Source organism: Oryza brachyantha, chromosome 1, assembly GCF_000231095.2.
Source record: "Oryza brachyantha chromosome 1, ObraRS2, whole genome shotgun sequence".
In the NCBI taxonomy this organism is placed as follows: Eukaryota; Viridiplantae; Streptophyta; class Magnoliopsida; order Poales; family Poaceae; genus Oryza; species Oryza brachyantha.
In genome coordinates, this window is record NC_023163.2 from 13,636,690 (window position 1) to 13,658,293 (window position 21,604).

The following is a 21,604-nucleotide window of genomic DNA, read 5'->3' on the forward strand; positions in this document are numbered from 1 at the left end:
TAGGACCATATGAATTTAAGCTAAATTTAAAAAAATTGAGGAAATTTAGAAAAAATATGTGGTAGAGAATAATTTGTATTGAGTTTAGTGCAAGAATAGATGAAAAAAATATACTATCCACGGTTTTTAACAGAAACCACACGGTTTTGACCAAGAAACCGCTATAACCTTCTAATTTAAATTTAAAAGTTTCAAATACAAATTTGTTATGGTTTTCATGGTTTTCGTACCGTAACCACACCTCCACCAAGCGAGAGGAGCAGCTCTGACGGTCACGTCAAACCAAATTGTTGAACAAAAAAGATGAGAGGAATGCTATCATCCGAGATGGGGGTTTTAAATATCTGACACTCTTTCGAAGTGACACTTTTGAGATGTCACTCTTCCAATTTTTTTACACAAACACTACAAGAGTTGAAATTGTGACATTTTGGTCTTTTTAAAAACTTATTTTATAAATAGACCATTGAAAAAAACTTATTATACGGACAGACCTTTTTGACCGTGTTAACATCATTGGGGTCGTCATTGAATATGACGACACCAATATCGTTGAGTCATTAAGTTATGCTCAGATGGCCGGAGAACGGCACCAACATCAAACGAGGAGTCAACGACACCAATGATATTGATACGGTCAAAAAATCCACGTGTGCAATAAGTTTTTTAGGTTCTGTTTATAAAATAAGTTAAAAAAAAAAGACCCATATGTTAAAATTGCAGCCACAAGTTAGATATTTATTCTTTCAAAATCACCAATTTCGCAGCAGGGATGGTGACTTGAAATGACTCTTTTGTCATTGATTTAACTATCGTAGCCAATGAGTATACACCAAATATTTAAGCAATATTTAAATATAAACATAATAAAAAAATACGGTCTAGCATGTCTTTTTTTAAAAAAAGGTTATCACAGATAAAAATAGAGCAATCAACCCATGCAACCTTTTTTGCGTGCGATGTGATAACCATTTTTTGAACATGATAGATCATATTTTTGTAAAAATATATTTATATATAATTTCTCAAATATTGCTTAAACATTTGTTGTATATTAAGCTTCTATCATGGTTAAACCAGGGGCAAAAGAGTCATTTCAATCAGGGTGGTGGTTTTTCTTTGTGCTTGTGACTGGACAAGCAAGGGACTCGATGCGGCGGCCGCCGCCGCTCGCCCCGCTGCTCCGTCGACTCTCCTCCCACCCGTCCGACTGTCCCGCCGTCCACGCCTCTCTCATCAAGTCGTCCTCCCTCTCCGGCCCTATCCCGGCCACCGCCCTCCTCACCGCCTACGCCAACGCCGGCCTCCCCTCCGCGGCGTCCCGCCTGTTCGGCGAAATGCCCGCGCGGGACGCCGTCGCCTGGAACGCGCTCCTCGCCTGCCTCGTCCGCCACGCGCGCCCCGCCGCCGCCGCGGACGCCTTCCGCGGCATGGCCGCCGCGGGGTTGGCGCCCACGGCCGCGACCCTCTGCACCGTGGCCAAGGCGTGCGTCGCGTCTCGCGCGCTCCGCCCCGGCCGTCAGGTCCACGCCCGCAGCGTCCTCGCGTGCCACGCTGATGTCGTCATGGCGACGGTGCTCGTGGATCTCTACATGAGCTGTGGCCTTGTCGAGGAAGCCATGAGGGTGTTTAGGTGCACGGACTGCCCAAAGGATGTTGCTCTGTACAATGCTGTTATTTCAGGTTATGTGGAGAACGGCAGATTCAGGGAGGTTTTCTTGATGCTTGGGAGGATTGAGCTCAATGGCATTACACTGACATGCGCTCTCACTGCCTGCTCAGCGACGGCGAATTTGATGTATGGTATGCAGGTGCATTGCAAGGCTCTTCGTCGTGGGTTTTCTTCGGAGACCATATTATGCAATGCACTTATCAATATGTATGCAAAATGTGGGGGGACAATGGCTGCTCGTATGATTTTTGACCGAATGGTTTGCAGGAACGTGGTTTCCTGGTCCAGTATGATTGACGCTTATAGTCACCATGGGCATGGAGAAGCAGCATTAGATTTGTTTAAAATGATGGAGAAAGCTGAACCAGTGGTCTTGCCAAACATGGTTACATTCTCCGCTGTTCTTTCAGCTTGCAGACAATCTGGTCTTGTCGATGACGGCAGAGCTACATTACATTTGATGAAAAATCAATATGGGATTAATCCGGGACCAGAGCACTATGCATGCTTTATCGATTTACTAGGCCGTGCAGGCCAGATTGATGAGGCATGGGATCTCTATTGCAGTTTCAGTTCAAACCAAAGTGAGCTTTCTGGTTCCATCTGTGTGGCAATGTTGAATGCATGTATTGCTAACATGGATGTGGTGAGAGGCAACAAAGTAGCCCTTCACCTTCTGGAGGTTGACCCAGAAAATTCAGGAAGTCATGTGCTAATATCGAATTTTCATGCTGCTGCTAGACAATGGTCCGAATCAGATGAATCAAGGAGGACTATAATGGACAAGGGTCTTAGGAAAGAAGCAGCTAGTAGTCATATCTCCTCCACTGGATAGGAACTGAGTTTCCACTTTGCTCTAGTCTGGGAGTACATCTCATCACTGGATTATACACAAGGACACCAAGAACATTTTGGGGGAAAATAAGCCGAGAACACAACTCATGCTAATTGGACTCGATGAGTGATAACATCAAACAAACTCAGTGGGGAAGGGGAACACTTTTGAATCAGTGTTTACTGAGCATATGAGATTAAATGGTAGGGCCAATTTTGCTCGTGCTGGTGTACATGTGTAAAACAGCCAACTTTATTCCAAGACTGCATTTTGCGATGGGTACATATGCCTTAATATACAAAATTGAGCATTGCACCTAGCTTATCTATGTTAGTAAGCATGCTATGAACTGCACTAGTTATGTTCATTCTTGCATATTTTTGGATTTTTTTGCTGCAATGGCCACAGTTGTGTCATTAGACATGATGATGATGCATGTGTGATTTAACATTGACATACTGTTTTGTGTAAAAAGCTGAAATGTTTCAGGTGTGACATAAAATATGTATCCTCTAGTAATACATGTGAATGCGTTTTAAGAATTTAGAAATAATTTATGTTTTGGAAAACTATCCTAATTCCAGTTATGACTTATCAAGTTTACATATAGTTATTGTTTGTCCATTTGGGGTTTTCCTTGTTCTGAAGCCATGTTAAACAACAGAGATCACTTGATGTAACATGAACAGAATGGTGCAGTTTAAACTTGGACCAAAATTTTGTATGTGAGTAATTTTTTTGGAGTATTCTAGACACCAACTTCATCACCAGAAGTAGCGAATATAGGAAGGTAACCAACTATTGAAGTTGCATGATATGAATAATTAATAAGACTAAAATATATGATCATTTAATGAAACTGCTTGGTACATTTAAATAGTTTGTTAAAAGATCCTTTACAGGTTCTGTTACATTGTTTTGGTTATGCGAATTTTTATTAGCTTCCATAGAGGGGCACATACAATATTTCAAGCCTGGTAATCTGCTATTTAGGTTACTTGGTTTTTTTTATTACTTAGAGGAGCACTTATGGTGCTTGGTGCTATGTGGTCAATTGTGTCACTGATAATTCTGATAAGATCAGTGACCTATTCTCTTTTGTAGGAAAGACTGCCCTCGCACCAGTTCTGTGGTGACAGGCACCACTGTGCCAGCACCGAACTGTTTACTGTCGATACTGTGCTGCTACTGCTGTCTGAAACACTATGAACTTTGGCAGATAGTTCCCCCTTTTGGTATCCCTTTTCTGATTAAATTTGGTAACTGGACAAAATTCTGCAATATATCTTAAATAGGTTTAACTGAAATAAGGGAGAATGTTTATACTATCAAATACTTCTGCAACATATTTCCAGTCCTGGCATTGATCAGCTAGTTCGTCCTGCGATAGGAGTGTTTTCCATAGAACTGAATAATCTTCTGAGTTGCGATCATGTTCAGAAACTGATATAACATTTTAATCTTGGTAGGTCTGTTGTTTATTGTCCAAAGTTTTTTCGAACAGCTAATGATTCATATTTTCATTGGTAGAATGTAGAATAAACATCATTTATCTCATGATGTGTTGGATTGCAATTTCTAAGAATGCATACCGACTGAATTCTTGATATTGCAGGCTTGCTTTCCAGTCTTATCCTAAGGGGTTATGGAGCTGCATGAAGTTTGTTCTGAAAATTTTCAAGAAACAAGAAAGTAAACAGTATATACAATTTAATAACTATTAATAATCCTACAATCTCCCCTCACCGAATTCTCCCAAATGAAATGGTTAATACTAATCACACCATGATGCTGTATGGGTAAGTCTTTTTGTTTACCTTTTTATTGCAAATAAATTATGAACTTAATGTTTGAACTCAGATTCTAGGGATTTATTCTCGTTTTCCTATCATCTTCAAGTTTTTAGCTAATTACACGATGAGTGCATCAATGTTGGATCTTAAAATGTGGTTGTAATAGCTTACATATTTCATTCAACCCACTACTGTCTATTTTGGGGAATCTACCTTTTGTATTACTTGTCAATTGCCATAGTTTTGTCCATGGTATTCTTGGTTTTGAGTTAGTACAGTCTGTTAACTTGTCTTTTAAGCCTCAATTGAATGATGAATCGCATAACACATAAGAGGGATTTCACAGTAGTAATCCACATAACTCAAGAGATAAGGAATGTAAGACACAAGACATAACTGTTTCAACCGAATATTTGGACATTGTTACTTCCAATATTCCTCACCTGCTTATTTTGGCTTGTCAGGCTGAAGCTGTGGTGCAAGTTCAGTAGGTGTATAGCTTCTTATTCCAAAATATTCAAACCTTATTAATCATATGTGTTCATCTAATCTTCTTAAACGCATCGAAATTCGTTGTTATCTGTCTTGATTTTTGTTATATTCAATATCCAAGTGCAGTTATTCCATTGTTGTTTTTTTTCCTTTAGGTTCAAATGATAGGAAGCTGAGTTGGCCACTAAATATGTGTGGTCCATGGTGGCCCTAGATCTTTTCATATAAGAAGCTACGTAGTACCAGTGTGAAGATTTTCTGCTTTAATAATCTTGTCAAGCTGATTCTGGACATTTCATATTCTTTGCACCTAATTGGGGGTTCCATCTCCATGTGCACATGTTCCACTTTTTGAAATTTCATTTCCAACATTAGTTTTTCTCTCAGTGATTTGAATACCATGAGTTGTGATATCTTTATTTGCACAGTCAATCACAACATTTATTGCTGAATGTTTTGATAGGAGTCGCCTCATGTTTGTGTTGTCAGTTTAAACGCAGACCTCCATCCAGCATGTTCAAGAAAACGATAGTAGTATAGCTGATGTATCTGAACCTCAAGAAGAAAGTTCATGTCACTTTCTTGGTCCCACATTTGACAAGCTAAAATTGTGCCAGCTGGAAAGAAACCCGAATGCATGCTAGCTGATTACTCTTGATCATATTAGCTCATGAAAGTGACCTTTGATTGCTCGAAGCTTGCTGTTCCACACCATTTATCAATAGCAGACCACGAGCCAAAGTCAGTCCAATGCAAGATGCACAGTTATCATGTTTAGATCTTCTTCAACTTCTATCTTTTGTTTGTAGGACATTGGCATATGCAATATCATCCTTCAGCTCTATGGATTTTATCATGTTACTGCTACCATCACATTCAATGATTGACATACTTGAGATTACACGTGTATCCATGTATGAAGGACCTATAGTACCATTTGGTCCCTGGCAATACATGACTGGCACATTGTCAATGAGCATGCTCCTTTGCCCCCACATGTTGCTGCTGCTTTGCCTACTGAGTGATGGGCTGTTGAGACTTCCTTTTTGCAGGAACATACACTGGTCCCCCCCTCTCTTGCTCCATACAGTTTTCACAATGTCTGTTTCATTTGTGCTGTTTCTGAAAGGTCTGAAAACCAGAAGCCACCTATTTTTGCTGTTTGAAACTTCAGGGATAATTCCTGCATCACACATCTAAGAAGGTAATTTCATCAGGAGATCCACCTTTTCTTATTATTTTTCTCATAAGAGAAGAAGAAAGTCATTGTTATTTGGGGCACTTTCATGATGCTGTATTGCTGTGTGTGTGCCTGTGTACCATTTCCTGTATCACTAAGATGTGAAAGAACTGTCCCTGATAACATCCTTGCCATATCATTTGCAGCACACCTCAAGGGCCCTCCATAAATAGAAGCCGTGCATGCACTTCAGCGTGTTTGGTACATATGCATTGCATATATTGCTCATCTATACATCATTGATATCACAATATCACATCAAGAAAGTTCAAAAGCCTAGTCTTTGCTGGTTGCCGCCACACATCCATCTTGTTCATGTTCTTATCCAATAATTGCGATTACATTCTAACTTGCAACTTGATGAGGATCAGATCTATATACCTGTCGGCATCTTTTCTTCCCTTTGCAGATTAAAACCTCAGATGGGCATTCACCCTTCCATTTGCATGGAACACTTCGAATCTTTTCTATGCAACATATATATTTCCTCCATCATTCAAGAGGGACATGCTGCTTCTTGTTACAGGTAATAAACACCTTAAAGCTCCTTGAAGCAAAAGAAGAGGATTTTAACCGAGGTGTAAATTGGAAGCCTAATTCAGTAGGTTATCAAGATTTTAAGTTTTTTTCGGAGGTTCCTCCCTTTTAGCTTGCTCTGGTAGGTTATCAAGCCTAATTCAGTACTTCATACCATAATGGACATCATCATTTATGTGTCACTCTCATAGTTGTTAGGTGTTCATTAGCTCCAGCACAAGCAATCATCTGTAACCAGCGTATGAAGGTTGTACTGAACGATAGAAGTTAATATAGTCCTTTCTCTGTCTCTCTCTTATAGTCTAGATTTTTATATTACGGTTAGTTAATGTAGAACTAGAGCAATAAACTCCAGACTAATAACAGTGCCACCAAGAGGACTGTGCAGGAATATTTGTCACGAACTGTTGGAACACTCTTCCAAATAAAAAGTAAAGAAAAAAAAAACTATTGGAAGTTTGGAAAGGACTCACTGAGTGAGGTTGCTCCGTTTTTGCTAGCAAAAGCTATAGTACTGGTATGCAAAGAATAGGGTACAACCGTACGGCTTAATATTTTCTATTTCACAAAGCTGGAATTAGTTTATTAAAATAAAAAACAATGGGTGGCACATGACCTAAAGTCCCAAGCACGTACAGTGCCTGGTGTTTAACATTCACGTGTTAGCCGAAAAGGTTTTGCAAGTACTGTGTATTTTATCCTCGGTAATGATGGGGAGGATTGATTCAAATCCTCGACTTTATTTTTTTTTAGTTTCTACAGATGGTTCAACAAATGGTTTAACTTACCGCGGTTATTGCACTTACTGCCAGGGTCTAGTAATGGTAATACTGCGGTAATCATATCAAATTCAATAATTTTTTTTAAAAAATAAAATTAGATAATTTTGATATATTTTTTCATGGTTTGTCACCGCTACTGTGGTTGCCTCCGGGTGTGGTAACCTTGGTCCTGACGGTAATAGGAAATCCTGGCAAGAATACCCTGCCTATCTTGTAGCCATGCATTTTATGTATTCTCATAAAAGAACATTCTAAATTATTTAGCTAAAGACAACATTCATTCTTGAATGTTTAGGTAATTTTTCAATCATAACCGTCTATTTTGCTATGGTAATTTATAAATAAATGTTTATTACTCGAACTTTTTATATTGAATTTAAGGTCATATGAGTCCCTTGACAATATTGTGCCCCCCAAAAATTAACTTTTTATGCCAACATGAAATTACTAGATTAGATACCTTATGTGAAAAAAAGGAAAAAAAATACTTTGATACCATTTTTTATAACCACTATTTATTAGCAAAGGCAATGATCTCAAAATGCTTGATACCAACACTCTCGTCTTTCCACTTCTGTTTATACTTATAAACTAAAATTTGAATTTTTAACCCTAAATTTTGAGCAGATTTTGGGGTTGTTCAATTGTAGTTTATTATTTAGCCTTTGCTTTTAGATCATTAAGAATACATACAAAAGTTTTATTCAAAAAGTATTTTTCGTTTGTAAATATATGGTTTGACTTTTTCATTACAATCACCCCCTGAGCTGACTAGATTCCTCTTGATATGAAACAGTCATAGGTCACGTACACCTTTCCAGACAATAGCTTTGGATTTCAATGCTCGTTTGGTTTGAAGGATTTTCGTAGAAATATTTTTCCTAAGCAGGTTCTTTGGAAGACAGGGTTGAAGGTCGCCAAATTCCATTCGATTGCATTCAATTCTATAGGAAATTAGAACATGTGCTCAAACCTCATTTTGTTTTTCTTTTGAGAAATCCAATGCAACTCCCCTATTTGTCTCTATTCTCTCTCTAGGAATCCATCCAAATTTATATGCTATTTTGCTGTGAGCTATTCAAACATATCATCTTTCAGTTTCAAATTCATGCGAGATTCGTTTATACATGACAATATTCTAATCCTCAATGCTTCAGCCACACTATTGCCCATGTAGTAATTTTAATATTTTAATGCTTCTAGATGGCTACTCAAGTAGTAACTGAATAGAATTGCACTCTTTCATGAAATGGAGCACATATCAATGATACAAAACACATTGGATGTAAAGGCCCTCATCTTTTGACTTTTTACACTACCATGGAATTGACTATTTGTGATGGGGCTAAACATATATTTGTGACAGACAATTGTCTGATTATTATTGTTGACTTGTCGGTGATGAGAAAGTTCCATCGGTGATGGACCTATAACCATCACTGATGGCAACTATCTTTGACAGGGCTGAAAGCAAAGTCCGTCACCGAAGTCGTTCATAGCTCGTCACGAACAATAAATCTGTGATGGGCAGTAACTATATCCCTTCTTGATGCTAAAATCTAACAAAAAAAATTAAGTAAACATCATATTTACAAATTAAAAATAAATTGTAACAAAAATTTTACATACGTGTTCTTAACAATCTAAACAAAGACCGAAAAATAAATCATGATGAAAAGACTCTAAAATCAATTATAAATATAAGATTAAAAATTTAAATTTAGGCTTATAAGCATAAGCATAAGCGAAAAGATAGGTTGAAAAATAACACTGGGCTTTGGTTAGGTAGTGTTTTAATGTTTTGATGCTCTTAGATGGCCACTCCTCAAGCAATTAAATAGGACTGCATTTTTGTTAGGATGGAGGAGGGAATACAAATCAGAGGTGCAAAACACATTCGAGTATTCGACATAAAAATGGTACTAGGCGACATACGTAGATTTGAATTCTCCAGCTACACTACAACTGGCTATAGCTTTATTGCTCAGAGATGTTTATTCTTGAAGTAATTAAACAGTGCTTAATTAGCTAGATATATGCATTTATTTTGATATATTTCAACATTTATACAAAGCAACGCTCCAAAACACATATTGACATGAAAATGATATTGGGGTGGCACCTAAGGATTTCAAGGTTCTAGCCACTCTACAAATGATATTCCCTAAAAGAAAGAGAAATTCTTTCACCCCCTTACACGGTTTTTAAGGGCGCTTAAAAAGACAAATCCTGTGTACCTCCAATACATTGCATAATAACCTCATGTTAATGGCTCCACAAAAATAAAATACACAAATCCAATTATTATAATTCTTAATGAACAACTATCCACCGTGACCCTTCAATGTGGCTGAGCTGGGAACATGGGCTTTGCATGGCCACCCAATAATTATGCATTAACATTTGCAGTATTGGCCAGTAATTTTTGTGTTGTCAAAAACATGCATAAACCTTCAGCTCAAAGCCTTTAAACACACACATAGAGCTGGAATTTTGACATCTTGGTTATTTTTGAAAACTTATTTTATAAATAGATCCCTATAAAAACTTATCGTACGAATGTAATTTTTTGACTGCGCCAATATTATTACTGCCATCCTTCAAGTCGTTATGCTATGCTCACATGGTTGGAGAACGGCGACAATATCGTTGGCGCCGTCCTATTCAACGACGGCACCAATAACATTGACGCGGTAAAAAGACTCATTCATACAATAAGTTTTTTCAGGGATCTATTTATAAAATAAGTTTTTTTAAAGGACCAAAATATTAAAATTGCAGCGAAGAGAGAGAGTCAAAGCAGTAATCACTAATCACTTGAAGGTTGCAGCAGTAATCACTACTAATCACTTGCAGGCTACAGCCAAGCCACACTGCTCACACTACCACTACCTTCCCAAACAGCAACGGTCGGGACCAGCTGTCACCACCCCCACGCGCGGGCCCACCGGCCAGCCTCCCATCCCACCCACTGCTCCCCCACCCCGCAGCGCAGCGTGGAAAGCCAGCACGGAATTTGAATTCCTCTCTCTCTCTCTCTCTCTCCTCTCTCCTCTCCCAACTGGGTGCGAAAGGCAAGGCTTTCCGTTACCCGGGCCCACCGGTTCATCATCCCCTTCCTCCCTCCCTTGCTTGCTTCCTTTATTTTGAAACCAACTAACGCCGCCCTCCGCTCCGCTCCTCCGAGCGGCCGCTCTAGAGAGAGAGAGAGAGAGAGAGAGAGAGGCGGCCACCGATCCACCACCACCACCTCCGATCCACCACCACCACCTCCGATCCGGCGGCGAGGAGGATGGGGCTCGACGGGCTGGTCGTCGTCTCCGACCCCTACCTGCAGCGCCGCTTCTCGCAGGCCGACCTCCGCGCGCTCCAGGCCCAGGTGCGTACGTACGTGTAGGGGGGTGGGGGGGTGTTGCATTGGGGTCGGCTCGATCCGCGCGAGAGCGGCCGCGTTGATGCTGATCGGTCGCGCGTTTTTCTTTTTGGGGTTGGTGGTGGTGGTGGTGTTGCAGTACGCCTCGCTGCGGGACGCGTCGCCGAGCGGGAGGCTGCGGCTGCGGGACCTGCCGGCGGCGCTGTCTGCCGGGGGCGCCGAGAAGGAGAACAGCGCGCCGGGGGCGCAGCTCACGGAGGAGGAGTGGGCGTCCGTGCTCAAGGCCGTGCCGCGCGCCGCCGACGACAGGCCGCAGCAGGGGGTCGGATTCGAGCTCTTCCTCCGCGTCTACGCCGAGATGCAGCTGCGGCTCAAGGGCGGGAAGAAGGCGGGCGGAGGCGGCGGCGGCATCGCGCGCTCCTCTTCCTCTTCCGCGGCGGCGTTCCTCACGGCCGCCACCACCACCCTGCTGCACACCATCAGCGAGTCCGAGAAGTCGTCCTACGTCGGCCACATCAACGCCTACCTCGCCGAGGATCCCTTCCTCAAGAACGCGCTCCCCATCGATCCGGCCACCGATCACCTCTTCCACCTCACCAAGGACGGCGTGCTCCTCTGGTCCGTCTCCTCATCGATCCCCTTGTCAACTCGGATCCACTCGCATGTGCTCTGATATGATCATTTTCCCCCTGATTTTTGATTCAGTAAGCTCATCAACTTGGCCGTGCCGGGGACGATCGACGAGCGCGCCATCAACACCAAGAAGCTGCTCAACCTGTGGGAGAAGAACGAGAACCACACGCTCTGCCTCAATTCTGCCAAGGCCATCGGCTGCACCGTCGTAAACATCGGCACGCAGGACCTCGCTGAGGGGAGGGTAGGACTGACTCTCCCAGCTGTTTTTACTTTTATTCAATTCCTAGCTCTTTTTTTTTTGTGTGTGTGATCATCGCTCGCATGACGTATTTACGGCAGCATGAAGTTCAGAGTAAATCTGAATGTTTCGGTTTGTTCCCTTTTAGTTGTGCGTACGCACATGTGTTCAAGAGGGGGATGTTGGGACACCAGATAGAAGTCCATGTGATGCCCAGGACTGTAAAGCATTCTGTGTTGTGTTGGTTCTCTTTACTTTAGTTTTATATCTGTACATCCTAGTGGTTGTCACTGGAACAACATGGTAGCGGCACGGCCATTTCTGTAAAAGCTTGAATGGTGGCATATGATTGGTCTGGTTATTACTGTGCCATTCTGTCTTGTTTGTGATGGAATCTTGAAATTGCTGATACATAAAAAAAGATGTTTTGCGTGATAGGTTTCATTTTATTGAATTCTGCTGTTTGTTTCAGGAATTACTTATGCCTTTTTGTTCTCTTTGATTGTCTTGGATATTATATTACTAGTTACATGTTCCTTTTGCTTGACTTGCGCTTTATTTTTGCTCTTGTATCATGCATTTCATTGATTGCACCTGTTTCCACTTCATTTATATATTCAAGCATTCATATAACTAATTCAATTATCTTATAAAAACTATCTTATGTGCTTGCAGCCTCACCTTATCTTGGGCTTGATATCTCAAATAATTAAGGTATGTTCCTGTTGTGTCACTATTTCGTTGAACACAAGAGCTGAACTACTGTTATTTTTTTCCATGTATCCGACTGACTGTTCTAACATAATAATTACCAGATACAACTTTTGGCTGATGTAAACCTGAAGAGTACACCTCAGTTAGTTGAATTGGTTGAAGACAGCAAGGTAGTTCATGATTCTTATTCATCCTAAAACACTGTGACCTGTTTTCTGTCACATTGGAAGATAACTCGAACTCAATTGTTTATGACTATTGCAGGAGATGGAGGAGCTTATGAGCTTGTCTCCTGAAAAAATACTACTCAGGTGGATGAACTTTCAACTGAAGAAAGGAGGTTTCCAGAGAACAGTAACCAATTTTTCGTCAGATATAAAGGTATGATCACTTGATTTCCAATATGATCCAGTTTTCTTTAGTTGTTATTAGCTGTAAAATCTCTTGTACATGGTAGCATTTGAATGGTCATGTTAGTTTTCGTTGATCAGTTAGGACTCTGATGTATAGTTTTTTTTTTCCCTTTCAGAAAATGTAGTTAACACGGTAAATTGATTGTATTTCACTATTTGTGTTGTTATTCTACTTATTTCAGAATAATTTGGTCAATAATTAATTAATCATACATTATTATGTATTTATTTTCATAGTTCAAGCAACAAGACATTTTGTTGTCAGTATTTATCCAAACATTTAGTAAAATCCAAATTGATGAATAAACAGTGATTTATCTTTAGTTCCATTTGCAACCCAGTATGAAGAATGAATGTCTGATATTTTGTGCAACATAAAAATGCAGGACAGTGAGGCATATGCTTGTCTACTGAATGTCCTGGCACCTGAATGCAGTGCTAAACCATCCCCGTTGGCAGTTAAAGATCTTCTTCATAGAGCAAGATTAGTTCTTGAGCACGCAGACAGGATGGGCTGCAAAAGATATCTGACCCCAAAAGACATCGTCGATGGTTTGCCAAATCTAAATCTTGCCTTTGTGGCTCATATTTTCCAGAAAAGGTATGCAACGTTGAATTTCATTTTAAAGAATTTATTAAAGAAATTGAATCCCTGCTTTGCTTGGCTTTCTATTACATAGGGACAGAGTGATGATATGCAATTGTGTAAAAAGTCTATATTAACATGTCATGCTTATTCAGAAAAAATGTATATCTTAGCGAAGCTAGTGATGTACTGATGTTATGTTAGCGTGCCATGCTTCCTTCATCTTTTTACTCACTAAAGGTGCATTAGTAAAACTATATGGACATGTTGGGAAGGTCAGAGCACATCTCTTTCTTTCTATCTATTTCACCGGTTGAAGCATGATACCATGTGTTCTTCCAGGAAAATAGGTTGACAGTTTTTTCACTGTGTGTATTGTCCATCAATATGCATTATTAATAACATAGGAAAGGAGCTCAATCTAAGCATGATCATCTTTGTTAGCTCAAAAGTTGAGAAATGAAATCAATTAGAAATTCTAGGCATGATTTGGTGGCAACATATCTTCTTTGAAACTGATCTGGAATGGACAACCAGTATAACTATTCTGCCAGATATGCTATTATAAACAACCTATATACTAAGTCTGAGCGTTTTTAGGGGTTGAATGATTACCCAAAAAAAAGAACTTTTACTGCCGTTGAAGCCTGCCTGAAAATTGATGTTATTATCAGGTCAAATCTTTAGGTTGGCAGCCAAACAACCATATGAAAGTATTTGACTTTTGCTCCTTTTACTGCAGGAATGGTCTGTCAAAACAAATGAAGCAAGTTTCCTTTGTCGATGGGCTCTCTGATGATGCTCAAGTTTCGAGGGAAGAAAGGTCATTCCGACTATGGATTAATAGCCTTGGAATTTCTACATACATCAACAATGTGTTTGAAGATCTTAGAAATGGGTAGGTCATACATTACAATATTACATTTATTCCCCTCACATCACAATCCTCGCTCGAGCTGATGCTCTATCTGATATTTCATTCTGGGATAATAGATGGGTGCTTCTTGAGGTGCTTGACAAGATTGCTCCTGGCTCAGTTAATTGGAAGATGGCGAATAGGCCTCCAATAAAACTACCCTTCAGGAAAGTGGAAAATTGCAATCAAGTTCTGAAGATTGGGAAAGAACTAAAATTTTCCTTGGTGAATATTGCTGGTAATGATATTGTGCAAGGAAACAAGAAATTGATATTAGGTAAGTGGTATTTTCATCAATTTCATACACAATATTTTTACTCGTATTGGAATTGCTGCATTGTCATGACTTGGGCTATTGTGCATAAACATGTACTCCCTCTGTCCCAAAAAAAACCAATTCTTCGGTTTTCGTGTCCAACGTTTGACCATCCGTCTTATTTGAAAAATTTTCAGGAAATTAGACAAAAATTAGTCACACGTAAAATACTATTCATGATTTATCATTTAATAAAAACAAAAATATCAATTGCAAAAAAAATTTGAATAAGACGAAGAGTTAAAAATTATAGGTAAAAAGTGAAAAATTGGTTTATTTTGGGACGGAGGGAGTAAGAAACAAATTGGACTAGTGATATAAATGCCATAAGAGGCTGATTATTTACGTTAGACCCAAATTTGATTGTTATGGCTATGATGTCTTACTATTTTATATGACTTTCTTCCTAATGCTTTGTTGAACTGTTAGCTTTTCACAGGACATTTAAATATTTTGTTGAACTGTTAACATTAATGATTCTTATTCAACTGCTGGTTGACTCAACAGTGAAAGGACATTCTTTTAAATTTGATGCCATTAAGTAGGCTCATTTGCATAAACTCTTCCTTTTAGCTTCTTATTGGATCATGTGATCACATGGTATTTTATTTCTCCAGCTTTTTTGTGGCAATTGATGAGGTACAATATCCTTCAGTTGTTAAAGAATCTGAGATTCCATTCAAATGGAAAGGAGATCACAGATAATGACATACTGAAATGGGCAAACCAAAAAGTCAAGGATTCTGGAAAGCGTTCTCGTATGGAGAGTTTCAAGGTTGGTTTACTTTGATATTTCCTAATGCACAGTTGATATATTACTGCTTCTTCTTAGGTTAATTTGCCACAAAGTGTTCTTTGATGTCTGTCATTGTAAGTTGTTGATAATGAAATACACAATCTTGTATTATCAAATTAATGGTCACTAGCTTCATATGTTTTAGTATTTGTTTTACATGTAATTAAATGTTGAGATATTTCCCCTAAGTAAAAACAAATTTCATACTTGAAGTTAGTTTCTATCACGAATCATAGTTACTCCATTCACACCCAATTACACTGTATCACAAAAATATGGGATCATCCCGTGTACTCTGCTTATTCTGAAGGACCACTGCTTCACTGTACACTGGTTTCGAGTTGCAGCTACTATTCTCTACTTTCTTTTCTCAGGTTTTAAGTTCAAAATTATTTACATTTAATACTTACAGGATAGAAGCCTTTCAAGTGGCATATTTTTCCTAGACTTACTTGGAGCTGTTGAACCTCGGGTTGTGAATTGGAGCCTTGTGACCAAAGGAGAAAAAGGTTAATATCGTCCTTCCTTGACCCTGATGCTATTGCAAATTTCTTTTATTCCCTGTGATTCAATTTTTTTCATATCTTTATTATGGAATTATGAACACTACATCTTGTTTTCAATTACTCCCTCCATCCCAAAATAAACCAATTTTTCACTTTTTACATACAATTTTTGACTCTTCGTCTTATTCAAAACTTTTTTGCGATTGATATTTTTATTTTTATTAGATGATAAATTATGAATAGTACTTTACGTGTGACTAATTTTTTTCTAATTTCCTAAAAATTTTTCAAATAAGATGGATGGTTAAACCTTGAAACCGGAGAATTGGTTTTTTTTGGGACAGAGGAAATAGCTTTGAAGTAGTAGTCTTCCAGTAGACCCATACTCCTTCATTGTATACATGTTCTAAATTTATTACATGACACAGTACACTCATACTCCTTTATTGTATACATGTTCTAGATTTATTCCATTGTCATGCATGCATTCTGTTCGTGTATGTCACAGCGCTTTGTACTCGTTTTTTTAGGGCCACAGTGTTATGTGCAAAATAACTAGATTGGCTATTATGATCTAAACAATAGTTCTGATATCAGATATTTTTCCTGATAATTTACACTTTCTGTATAGATGAAGAAAAGCAAATGAATGCTTCATACATCATTTCTGTGGCTAGAAAACTTGGTTGCTCCATCTTCTTACTACCAGAAGATATACTTGAGGTAAGAATAATGATTGAAAGCATATGTTTTTTTCCTTCATTCTTTGTTACTATGAAATCTATACATTTTTGTAAAGAATTAAACTCCATAGGAGCAATTAGATTGACAAGTTCAATGTTGTTTTCTTTGGTGTGACTCTGAGTAACTTGGATGCTACAAGATCCATACACTGGTTTTAGCCTAAGCATTTTATGCAAAATATTCTTGAACATACCATTTTTGTCGGTGCAGTATCAGTTCTACATGCTTACTGAACCATAAAGAGGTCCATGATGTTAGTTTATTGAATGTCAACCCAAGGAAACTCACGTAGCTCATTATACCAGACCTAGTGTGGCGATATCAACTAATTACATCTGTAATATGTTTGTGTTTCAGGTGAACCAGAAAATGATGCTGACATTAACGGCGAGCATAATGTACTGGCATTTGAAAAGGCCAACATCGTATTCGTTGGACACCGAGAACGGGAGTTCATGCGAGACAAGCTCCGTCTCAACATCAGATGATTCTGCATCTGAATCATCGTTTGATGATGGCGGAGCTAGATAGATGTGCAAGGCCATGAAAGGAAACGATCTGACTGCTATTGTTGAAACGTGGGATACTCCTCCCATGAAGGATTGGTTATGTTCTTGATTCTTTTGCTATAATTTGGAGAGCAAATGCATTCAAGAGTGGGGATGGGAATGGCAAAGAGTTTTGATTGTTTCGCTTTATGGGGTTTTTTGTAGTGTGAGATCGATTTGATGAGAGATGTGTAACATCCTGTAAATATTGACACAGGTAGCCGATATCTGTAACATCATATAGTGGCAGTGGATTTTTCTGAAATCCACATAGATTGATTGGTTTGGCATTTCTCGCACCAGGTAGGTTACAGTTAGAACATTTTTTAGCAGAACTAGTTAGGTTGTTAGTAATTTTAGGAATAAGCTAAAACATTTTTTTTGAAAAAAAAGTAATAAATTTTATTTTGTTGCACTAACTCATTTCATCAATTAATACAAACAATGGCTGTCTATTAGTTGAACGATTTATGTAGGTCCAGGTCCTCACTTGACCATGATGACATTTAAGTGCATTGTTTCAGAAAAGTGAGACGGCAAAACACACTGTCAAGCTGAAACCTGTGTAGAGCACAGCTGTTGGCAGCTACTGGTCAGGTTGACTCCTTGGGAAGCAGAGCAGTAGAATTGTTTTTAAAAAAAACTCTTATCACTTTTTTTACTCTATCACTTGGCTTGGAAGCATCTAATTGGAGTTTGCTAATCACGTGCAATGAAGGCAAAGCAAGTCATCAACCATTGCTGCCTCGGGGCTCCTCATCTCCTTGTCCTGAGTTTTGGTCGTCTTGTTTGGATGGGAAGAACGCATGAGCCAACTAAAAGGAGATACAGAATACAGTATATCTGTGATCTTCACTGACAGACACAAGTGCCAAAAACGTAGCAGTGCCGTTTTATGTTGTTTCTGTGATTACTATTACAACATATTTTATTCTGGGGTATAAGAAAAACATTGAGTATATTATCCTGAGAGGGTGAAGTGCTCCACCATATAATATATATTATATATAAAGTAATAGTAATTTATTGCTAATTTAAATTGTTATTGTAAGATCAATTAAAAAATATCACTCGAACTATCCTACCTGGTGTCCTTACAGAACACCAGTAATAAATTTATAAATGTCCTAAAGAAGAGCCATATAATTGACAAACATTGCCCATTTACTGACCAATGTCCACTAATTAGGTGCAATCACTGAGGCTAAGTAAATTTCTGATTAATTAGCGTTGTCGGTCAATCACAGTAAATAAAAAAATATAGGATCTCCGCCTCAGCAACTGACCCTAACAAAGATCAAGATGTTTTACTTTCTGCAATGTCGTTGGAGCTTTACGAGGGCATAAACAGCCAATCCATTTAACAGTTTTATCTTTTATTTTTTTTACTTCAGTAAATTATCCATATATGACATACTCCATATATCTTGAAGGATGAAGAGAGAATATGTAAATATGAAGTTTCTCTTTTCTGATATGAATTACATCTAAAATTTTTTTATAATTTATTATCTATTTTTAGGATAAAAGATGAATAAATAAAGATAGATATATTGCTGAGTATGCTCTTAATCAGCTACATTACCGTGGTGCGCGAGTGGAGAAACTTTTGAGGACGAGACGCATGGGCACGGGGGCATGGCACGTTCAGGTCGTGCAGTGATCTTTTACTGTATTTTTTTCCTGGCCTGTCTGCTCCTCTGCACTCCGACGGCAACTCCTGGCGTCTTGTGTTGTATGCGCCGCCCGATGCCCTGATGATGTTGTCCATATGTGCCTGTGATGTTGTCCAACTACCTCTGTCAGAAAATGTTATCCAACTATAAATATTATTATAAGTATCCATTTCCAATTTTGGAGCATGTAATGTTGTGCAAAGCAGTTTATAGGATTTTTAAGCCATTAAAAAAATTAAAAAAATAGGAATACATATACACATCAATTTATAGGATTTTTTTCAAGAAATTTGCCTTTTTTTCTCCATAACTTGTAGGAAAGAAAAATTCATTTGGTTTTCCTACTGTTCATTCCTACAAATCGAATAGCTTTTTGGACAATAATCATTAAGAATTCAAATCGTTGTTTTTACTTCAAACCAAACAAGTCCTATGTGTTTAGGGAAGTATCCATTTCCAAATTTGGAGGACGTAATGTCGTACAGAACAGTTTATAGGATTTTTAACTCATAAGAATAAAAAATAATAAAGAAATAGGATGAATGATTAGAACTATTTGTTAATATGAATGATCAGAAATTGGTGACACTTCATATGGATGACTAGATATGTTCATTTTTTTCCCTCCAATGAAGCAGAAATTTTTTCTCAGTGTGGCTAATTAGGATAGTCAATCAGTATCGTTTTAGACAAGCTTTTCAACGGTAATGAAATGCCGGATTCCCTATCAACAAACTCGATTATATTAAGATAAATTGGTGGAAAAACATCGTGGTGATTGTCAACACTATCGGTAGTATGCTCACTGGGAGAAGGTACGACATTTTTTTTTAATTTGCAATGGTTGCAGTTAATTAACCTGCACGCGAGTTAATAATCAATGATTCCGATGGGAAAATGTTACCCAGCAAACGTATGGGTTGGTTTGGAATTTTGGAGATTTTTGGCATGGAGGATTGGAAGTAATGGCATGCTATATGGTAGGAAAATGACATTGGTGATCGTCAGATTCTCTGCACAACACCATGAAGGAATTTTATTTTTTTTTAGAAAATTGCTGCTTGATTGGCGGTTGGAAGATGATTTGTGAATGCATGGAAAAGCTATACAAGTTGGCGTACATATATTAAACACGAAGTCCAAGTTTGCCTGCCTAATCGTCAGTGTCTACCGCTGTCTAGCTCAAGCTCAGAGAGCGACAGGAACCTACACTTGACATGTTTTTAATTTCTTGTTACCTAATTAAACACACTTCCCAATTCCCATCAGCTGGGTCGTGGATTCAACGTACTCCCTCCGTCCCAAAATAAACCAATTTTCCACTTTTTAATTATAATTTTTGACTCTTCGTCTTATTCAAAAAATTTTTGCGATTGATATTTTTGTTTTTATTAGATGATAAATCACAAATCGTACTTTACGTGTGACTAATTTTTTTCTAATTCCTGAAGATTTTTCAAATAAGACGGACGGTCAAACGTTGGACACGAAAACCGAAGAATTGGTTTTTTTGAGGCAGAGGGAGTACTACTTAGTCCGTGTGTCTGTGTCCTTTTAATAGATGGATAATTAAAACTTACATAATTTTTACTTGTTTAATAATATAAATGATGAAAATAGTTATTATAAAATTAAAAATCTACTAAAAATAAGATGATACGCATGAGTATTTCTGTATGATATTTGTACGATAAAACATTTATCTTCTAATTGAACTTTAAGGCACATAAATACTGTTATGTTTCTTCTCTGCCATCCACGTCGTTACGTTTGATCGTACCAAGATCAGAAGAAAAGATCATACGTGTAATATTTTTTAATTTTTATATGTAACTCTTTTATAAAAATTATATCTTTAATAATTCGGAGAACGTGGAAACAACAACCGAGGGAGTAAGCTAAGAGAAAAAAACGCAGCCTTAGTGTATCTTGTCTTGGTTTTTGACTGCAGAGCTCGATGACCATTATACATGCATCTCGATCTCGATCTGCTTACAATCGTGCCATATGCTAGGAGAGGCTACAGGCCAGTAGCCAGTAGCAGCATGCAGCGTTTGCTGATATCTATCGCCTATATTTTTTTGCTTTTGTTTATTTAAAGTTAATTGTATTTTTTTACTGAGATTTATTTTTAGTATTTATTTTTAGATCGTTAAGAATATATATATATAAGTCTTATTTATAAATTATTTTTAGAAATATGTCGTTTAACTTCTTTTTATAAAAAAACCAATCAATCACGGACTGTACGTACGAGCGACGGTCCCAGCTGCATGCAGGAGTAGTCGTTAGAGGCGATCTGTCGCAGGCGTGGAAGCTACGATCCACACAGACAAATACTACAACATTATATACTGGTCGATCCGTCGTACTGGTAGTAGTGCTCCTGCTAGACAAGATCGTTGTATCAGCCGCGCCCACAAGCTAGCTAGACGACGGCCGGGGCTGCAGCCTCTCGACAGATCAGATCAGGCGCTGCATGGTAGGGTCACAAACTCACGTACGGCTGCTTGGTGCCAAGGCTAGCAAAAAGGCCAAACGAAGACGTATACGCAGCACAGGCGATGCAGCGACGCCGGCGCTTGCGCGCAGAAACGAACACTGCCATTAGTCTCGTATCGGTTTTATATTATATAATTTTTTAGATTTGTTTAGATCTATTCATATATATATATATATATATATATAAATTCAGCATACATATACAAATGTAGAGAATATCGATCAAAACGTGAAACCGATGGAATATACTGTTATGATCACAACGGCTAATCTGCTCACGGTTTCGCTG

General features: G+C 38.4%; 2 protein-coding genes across 4 annotated transcripts; both read left to right on the plus strand.

The window, feature by feature from the left end:
* Positions 1-1,116: 1,116 nt before the first annotated feature.
* Positions 1,117-6,842, plus strand: LOC102716731 (pentatricopeptide repeat-containing protein At5g66500, mitochondrial-like). Of its 3 annotated transcripts, none has more exons than XM_040520192.1 (4): positions 1,117-2,710; positions 4,123-4,306; positions 4,948-5,996; positions 6,179-6,842. In XM_040520192.1, the coding sequence occupies exon 1, from the start codon at positions 1,152-1,154 to the stop codon at positions 2,505-2,507; it is 1,356 nt and encodes a 451-aa protein (XP_040376126.1). In that variant the 5' UTR covers positions 1,117-1,151; the 3' UTR covers positions 2,508-2,710; positions 4,123-4,306; positions 4,948-5,996; positions 6,179-6,842. The 3 variants fall into 3 exon arrangements, with proteins under 3 accessions (XP_040376126.1, XP_040376127.1, XP_006644229.2); XM_040520193.1 differs by having other exon boundaries at positions 6,442-6,842; XM_006644166.3 differs by lacking the exons at positions 4,123-4,306; positions 4,948-5,996; positions 6,179-6,842 and adding an exon at positions 3,612-3,952.
* Positions 6,843-10,589: 3,747 nt separating this feature from the next.
* On the plus strand, positions 10,590-17,504 carry LOC102703177 (fimbrin-2-like). Its single transcript, XM_040520205.1, has 13 exons — positions 10,590-10,730; positions 10,864-11,342; positions 11,430-11,601; positions 12,274-12,312; positions 12,414-12,482; positions 12,577-12,693; positions 13,112-13,326; positions 14,054-14,209; positions 14,305-14,504; positions 15,161-15,318; positions 15,752-15,848; positions 16,477-16,568; positions 16,947-17,504. The coding sequence occupies exons 1-13, from the start codon at positions 10,644-10,646 to the stop codon at positions 17,118-17,120; spliced, it is 2,055 nt and encodes a 684-aa protein (XP_040376139.1). The 5' UTR covers positions 10,590-10,643; the 3' UTR covers positions 17,121-17,504.
* Positions 17,505-21,604: the final 4,100 nt, after the last annotated feature.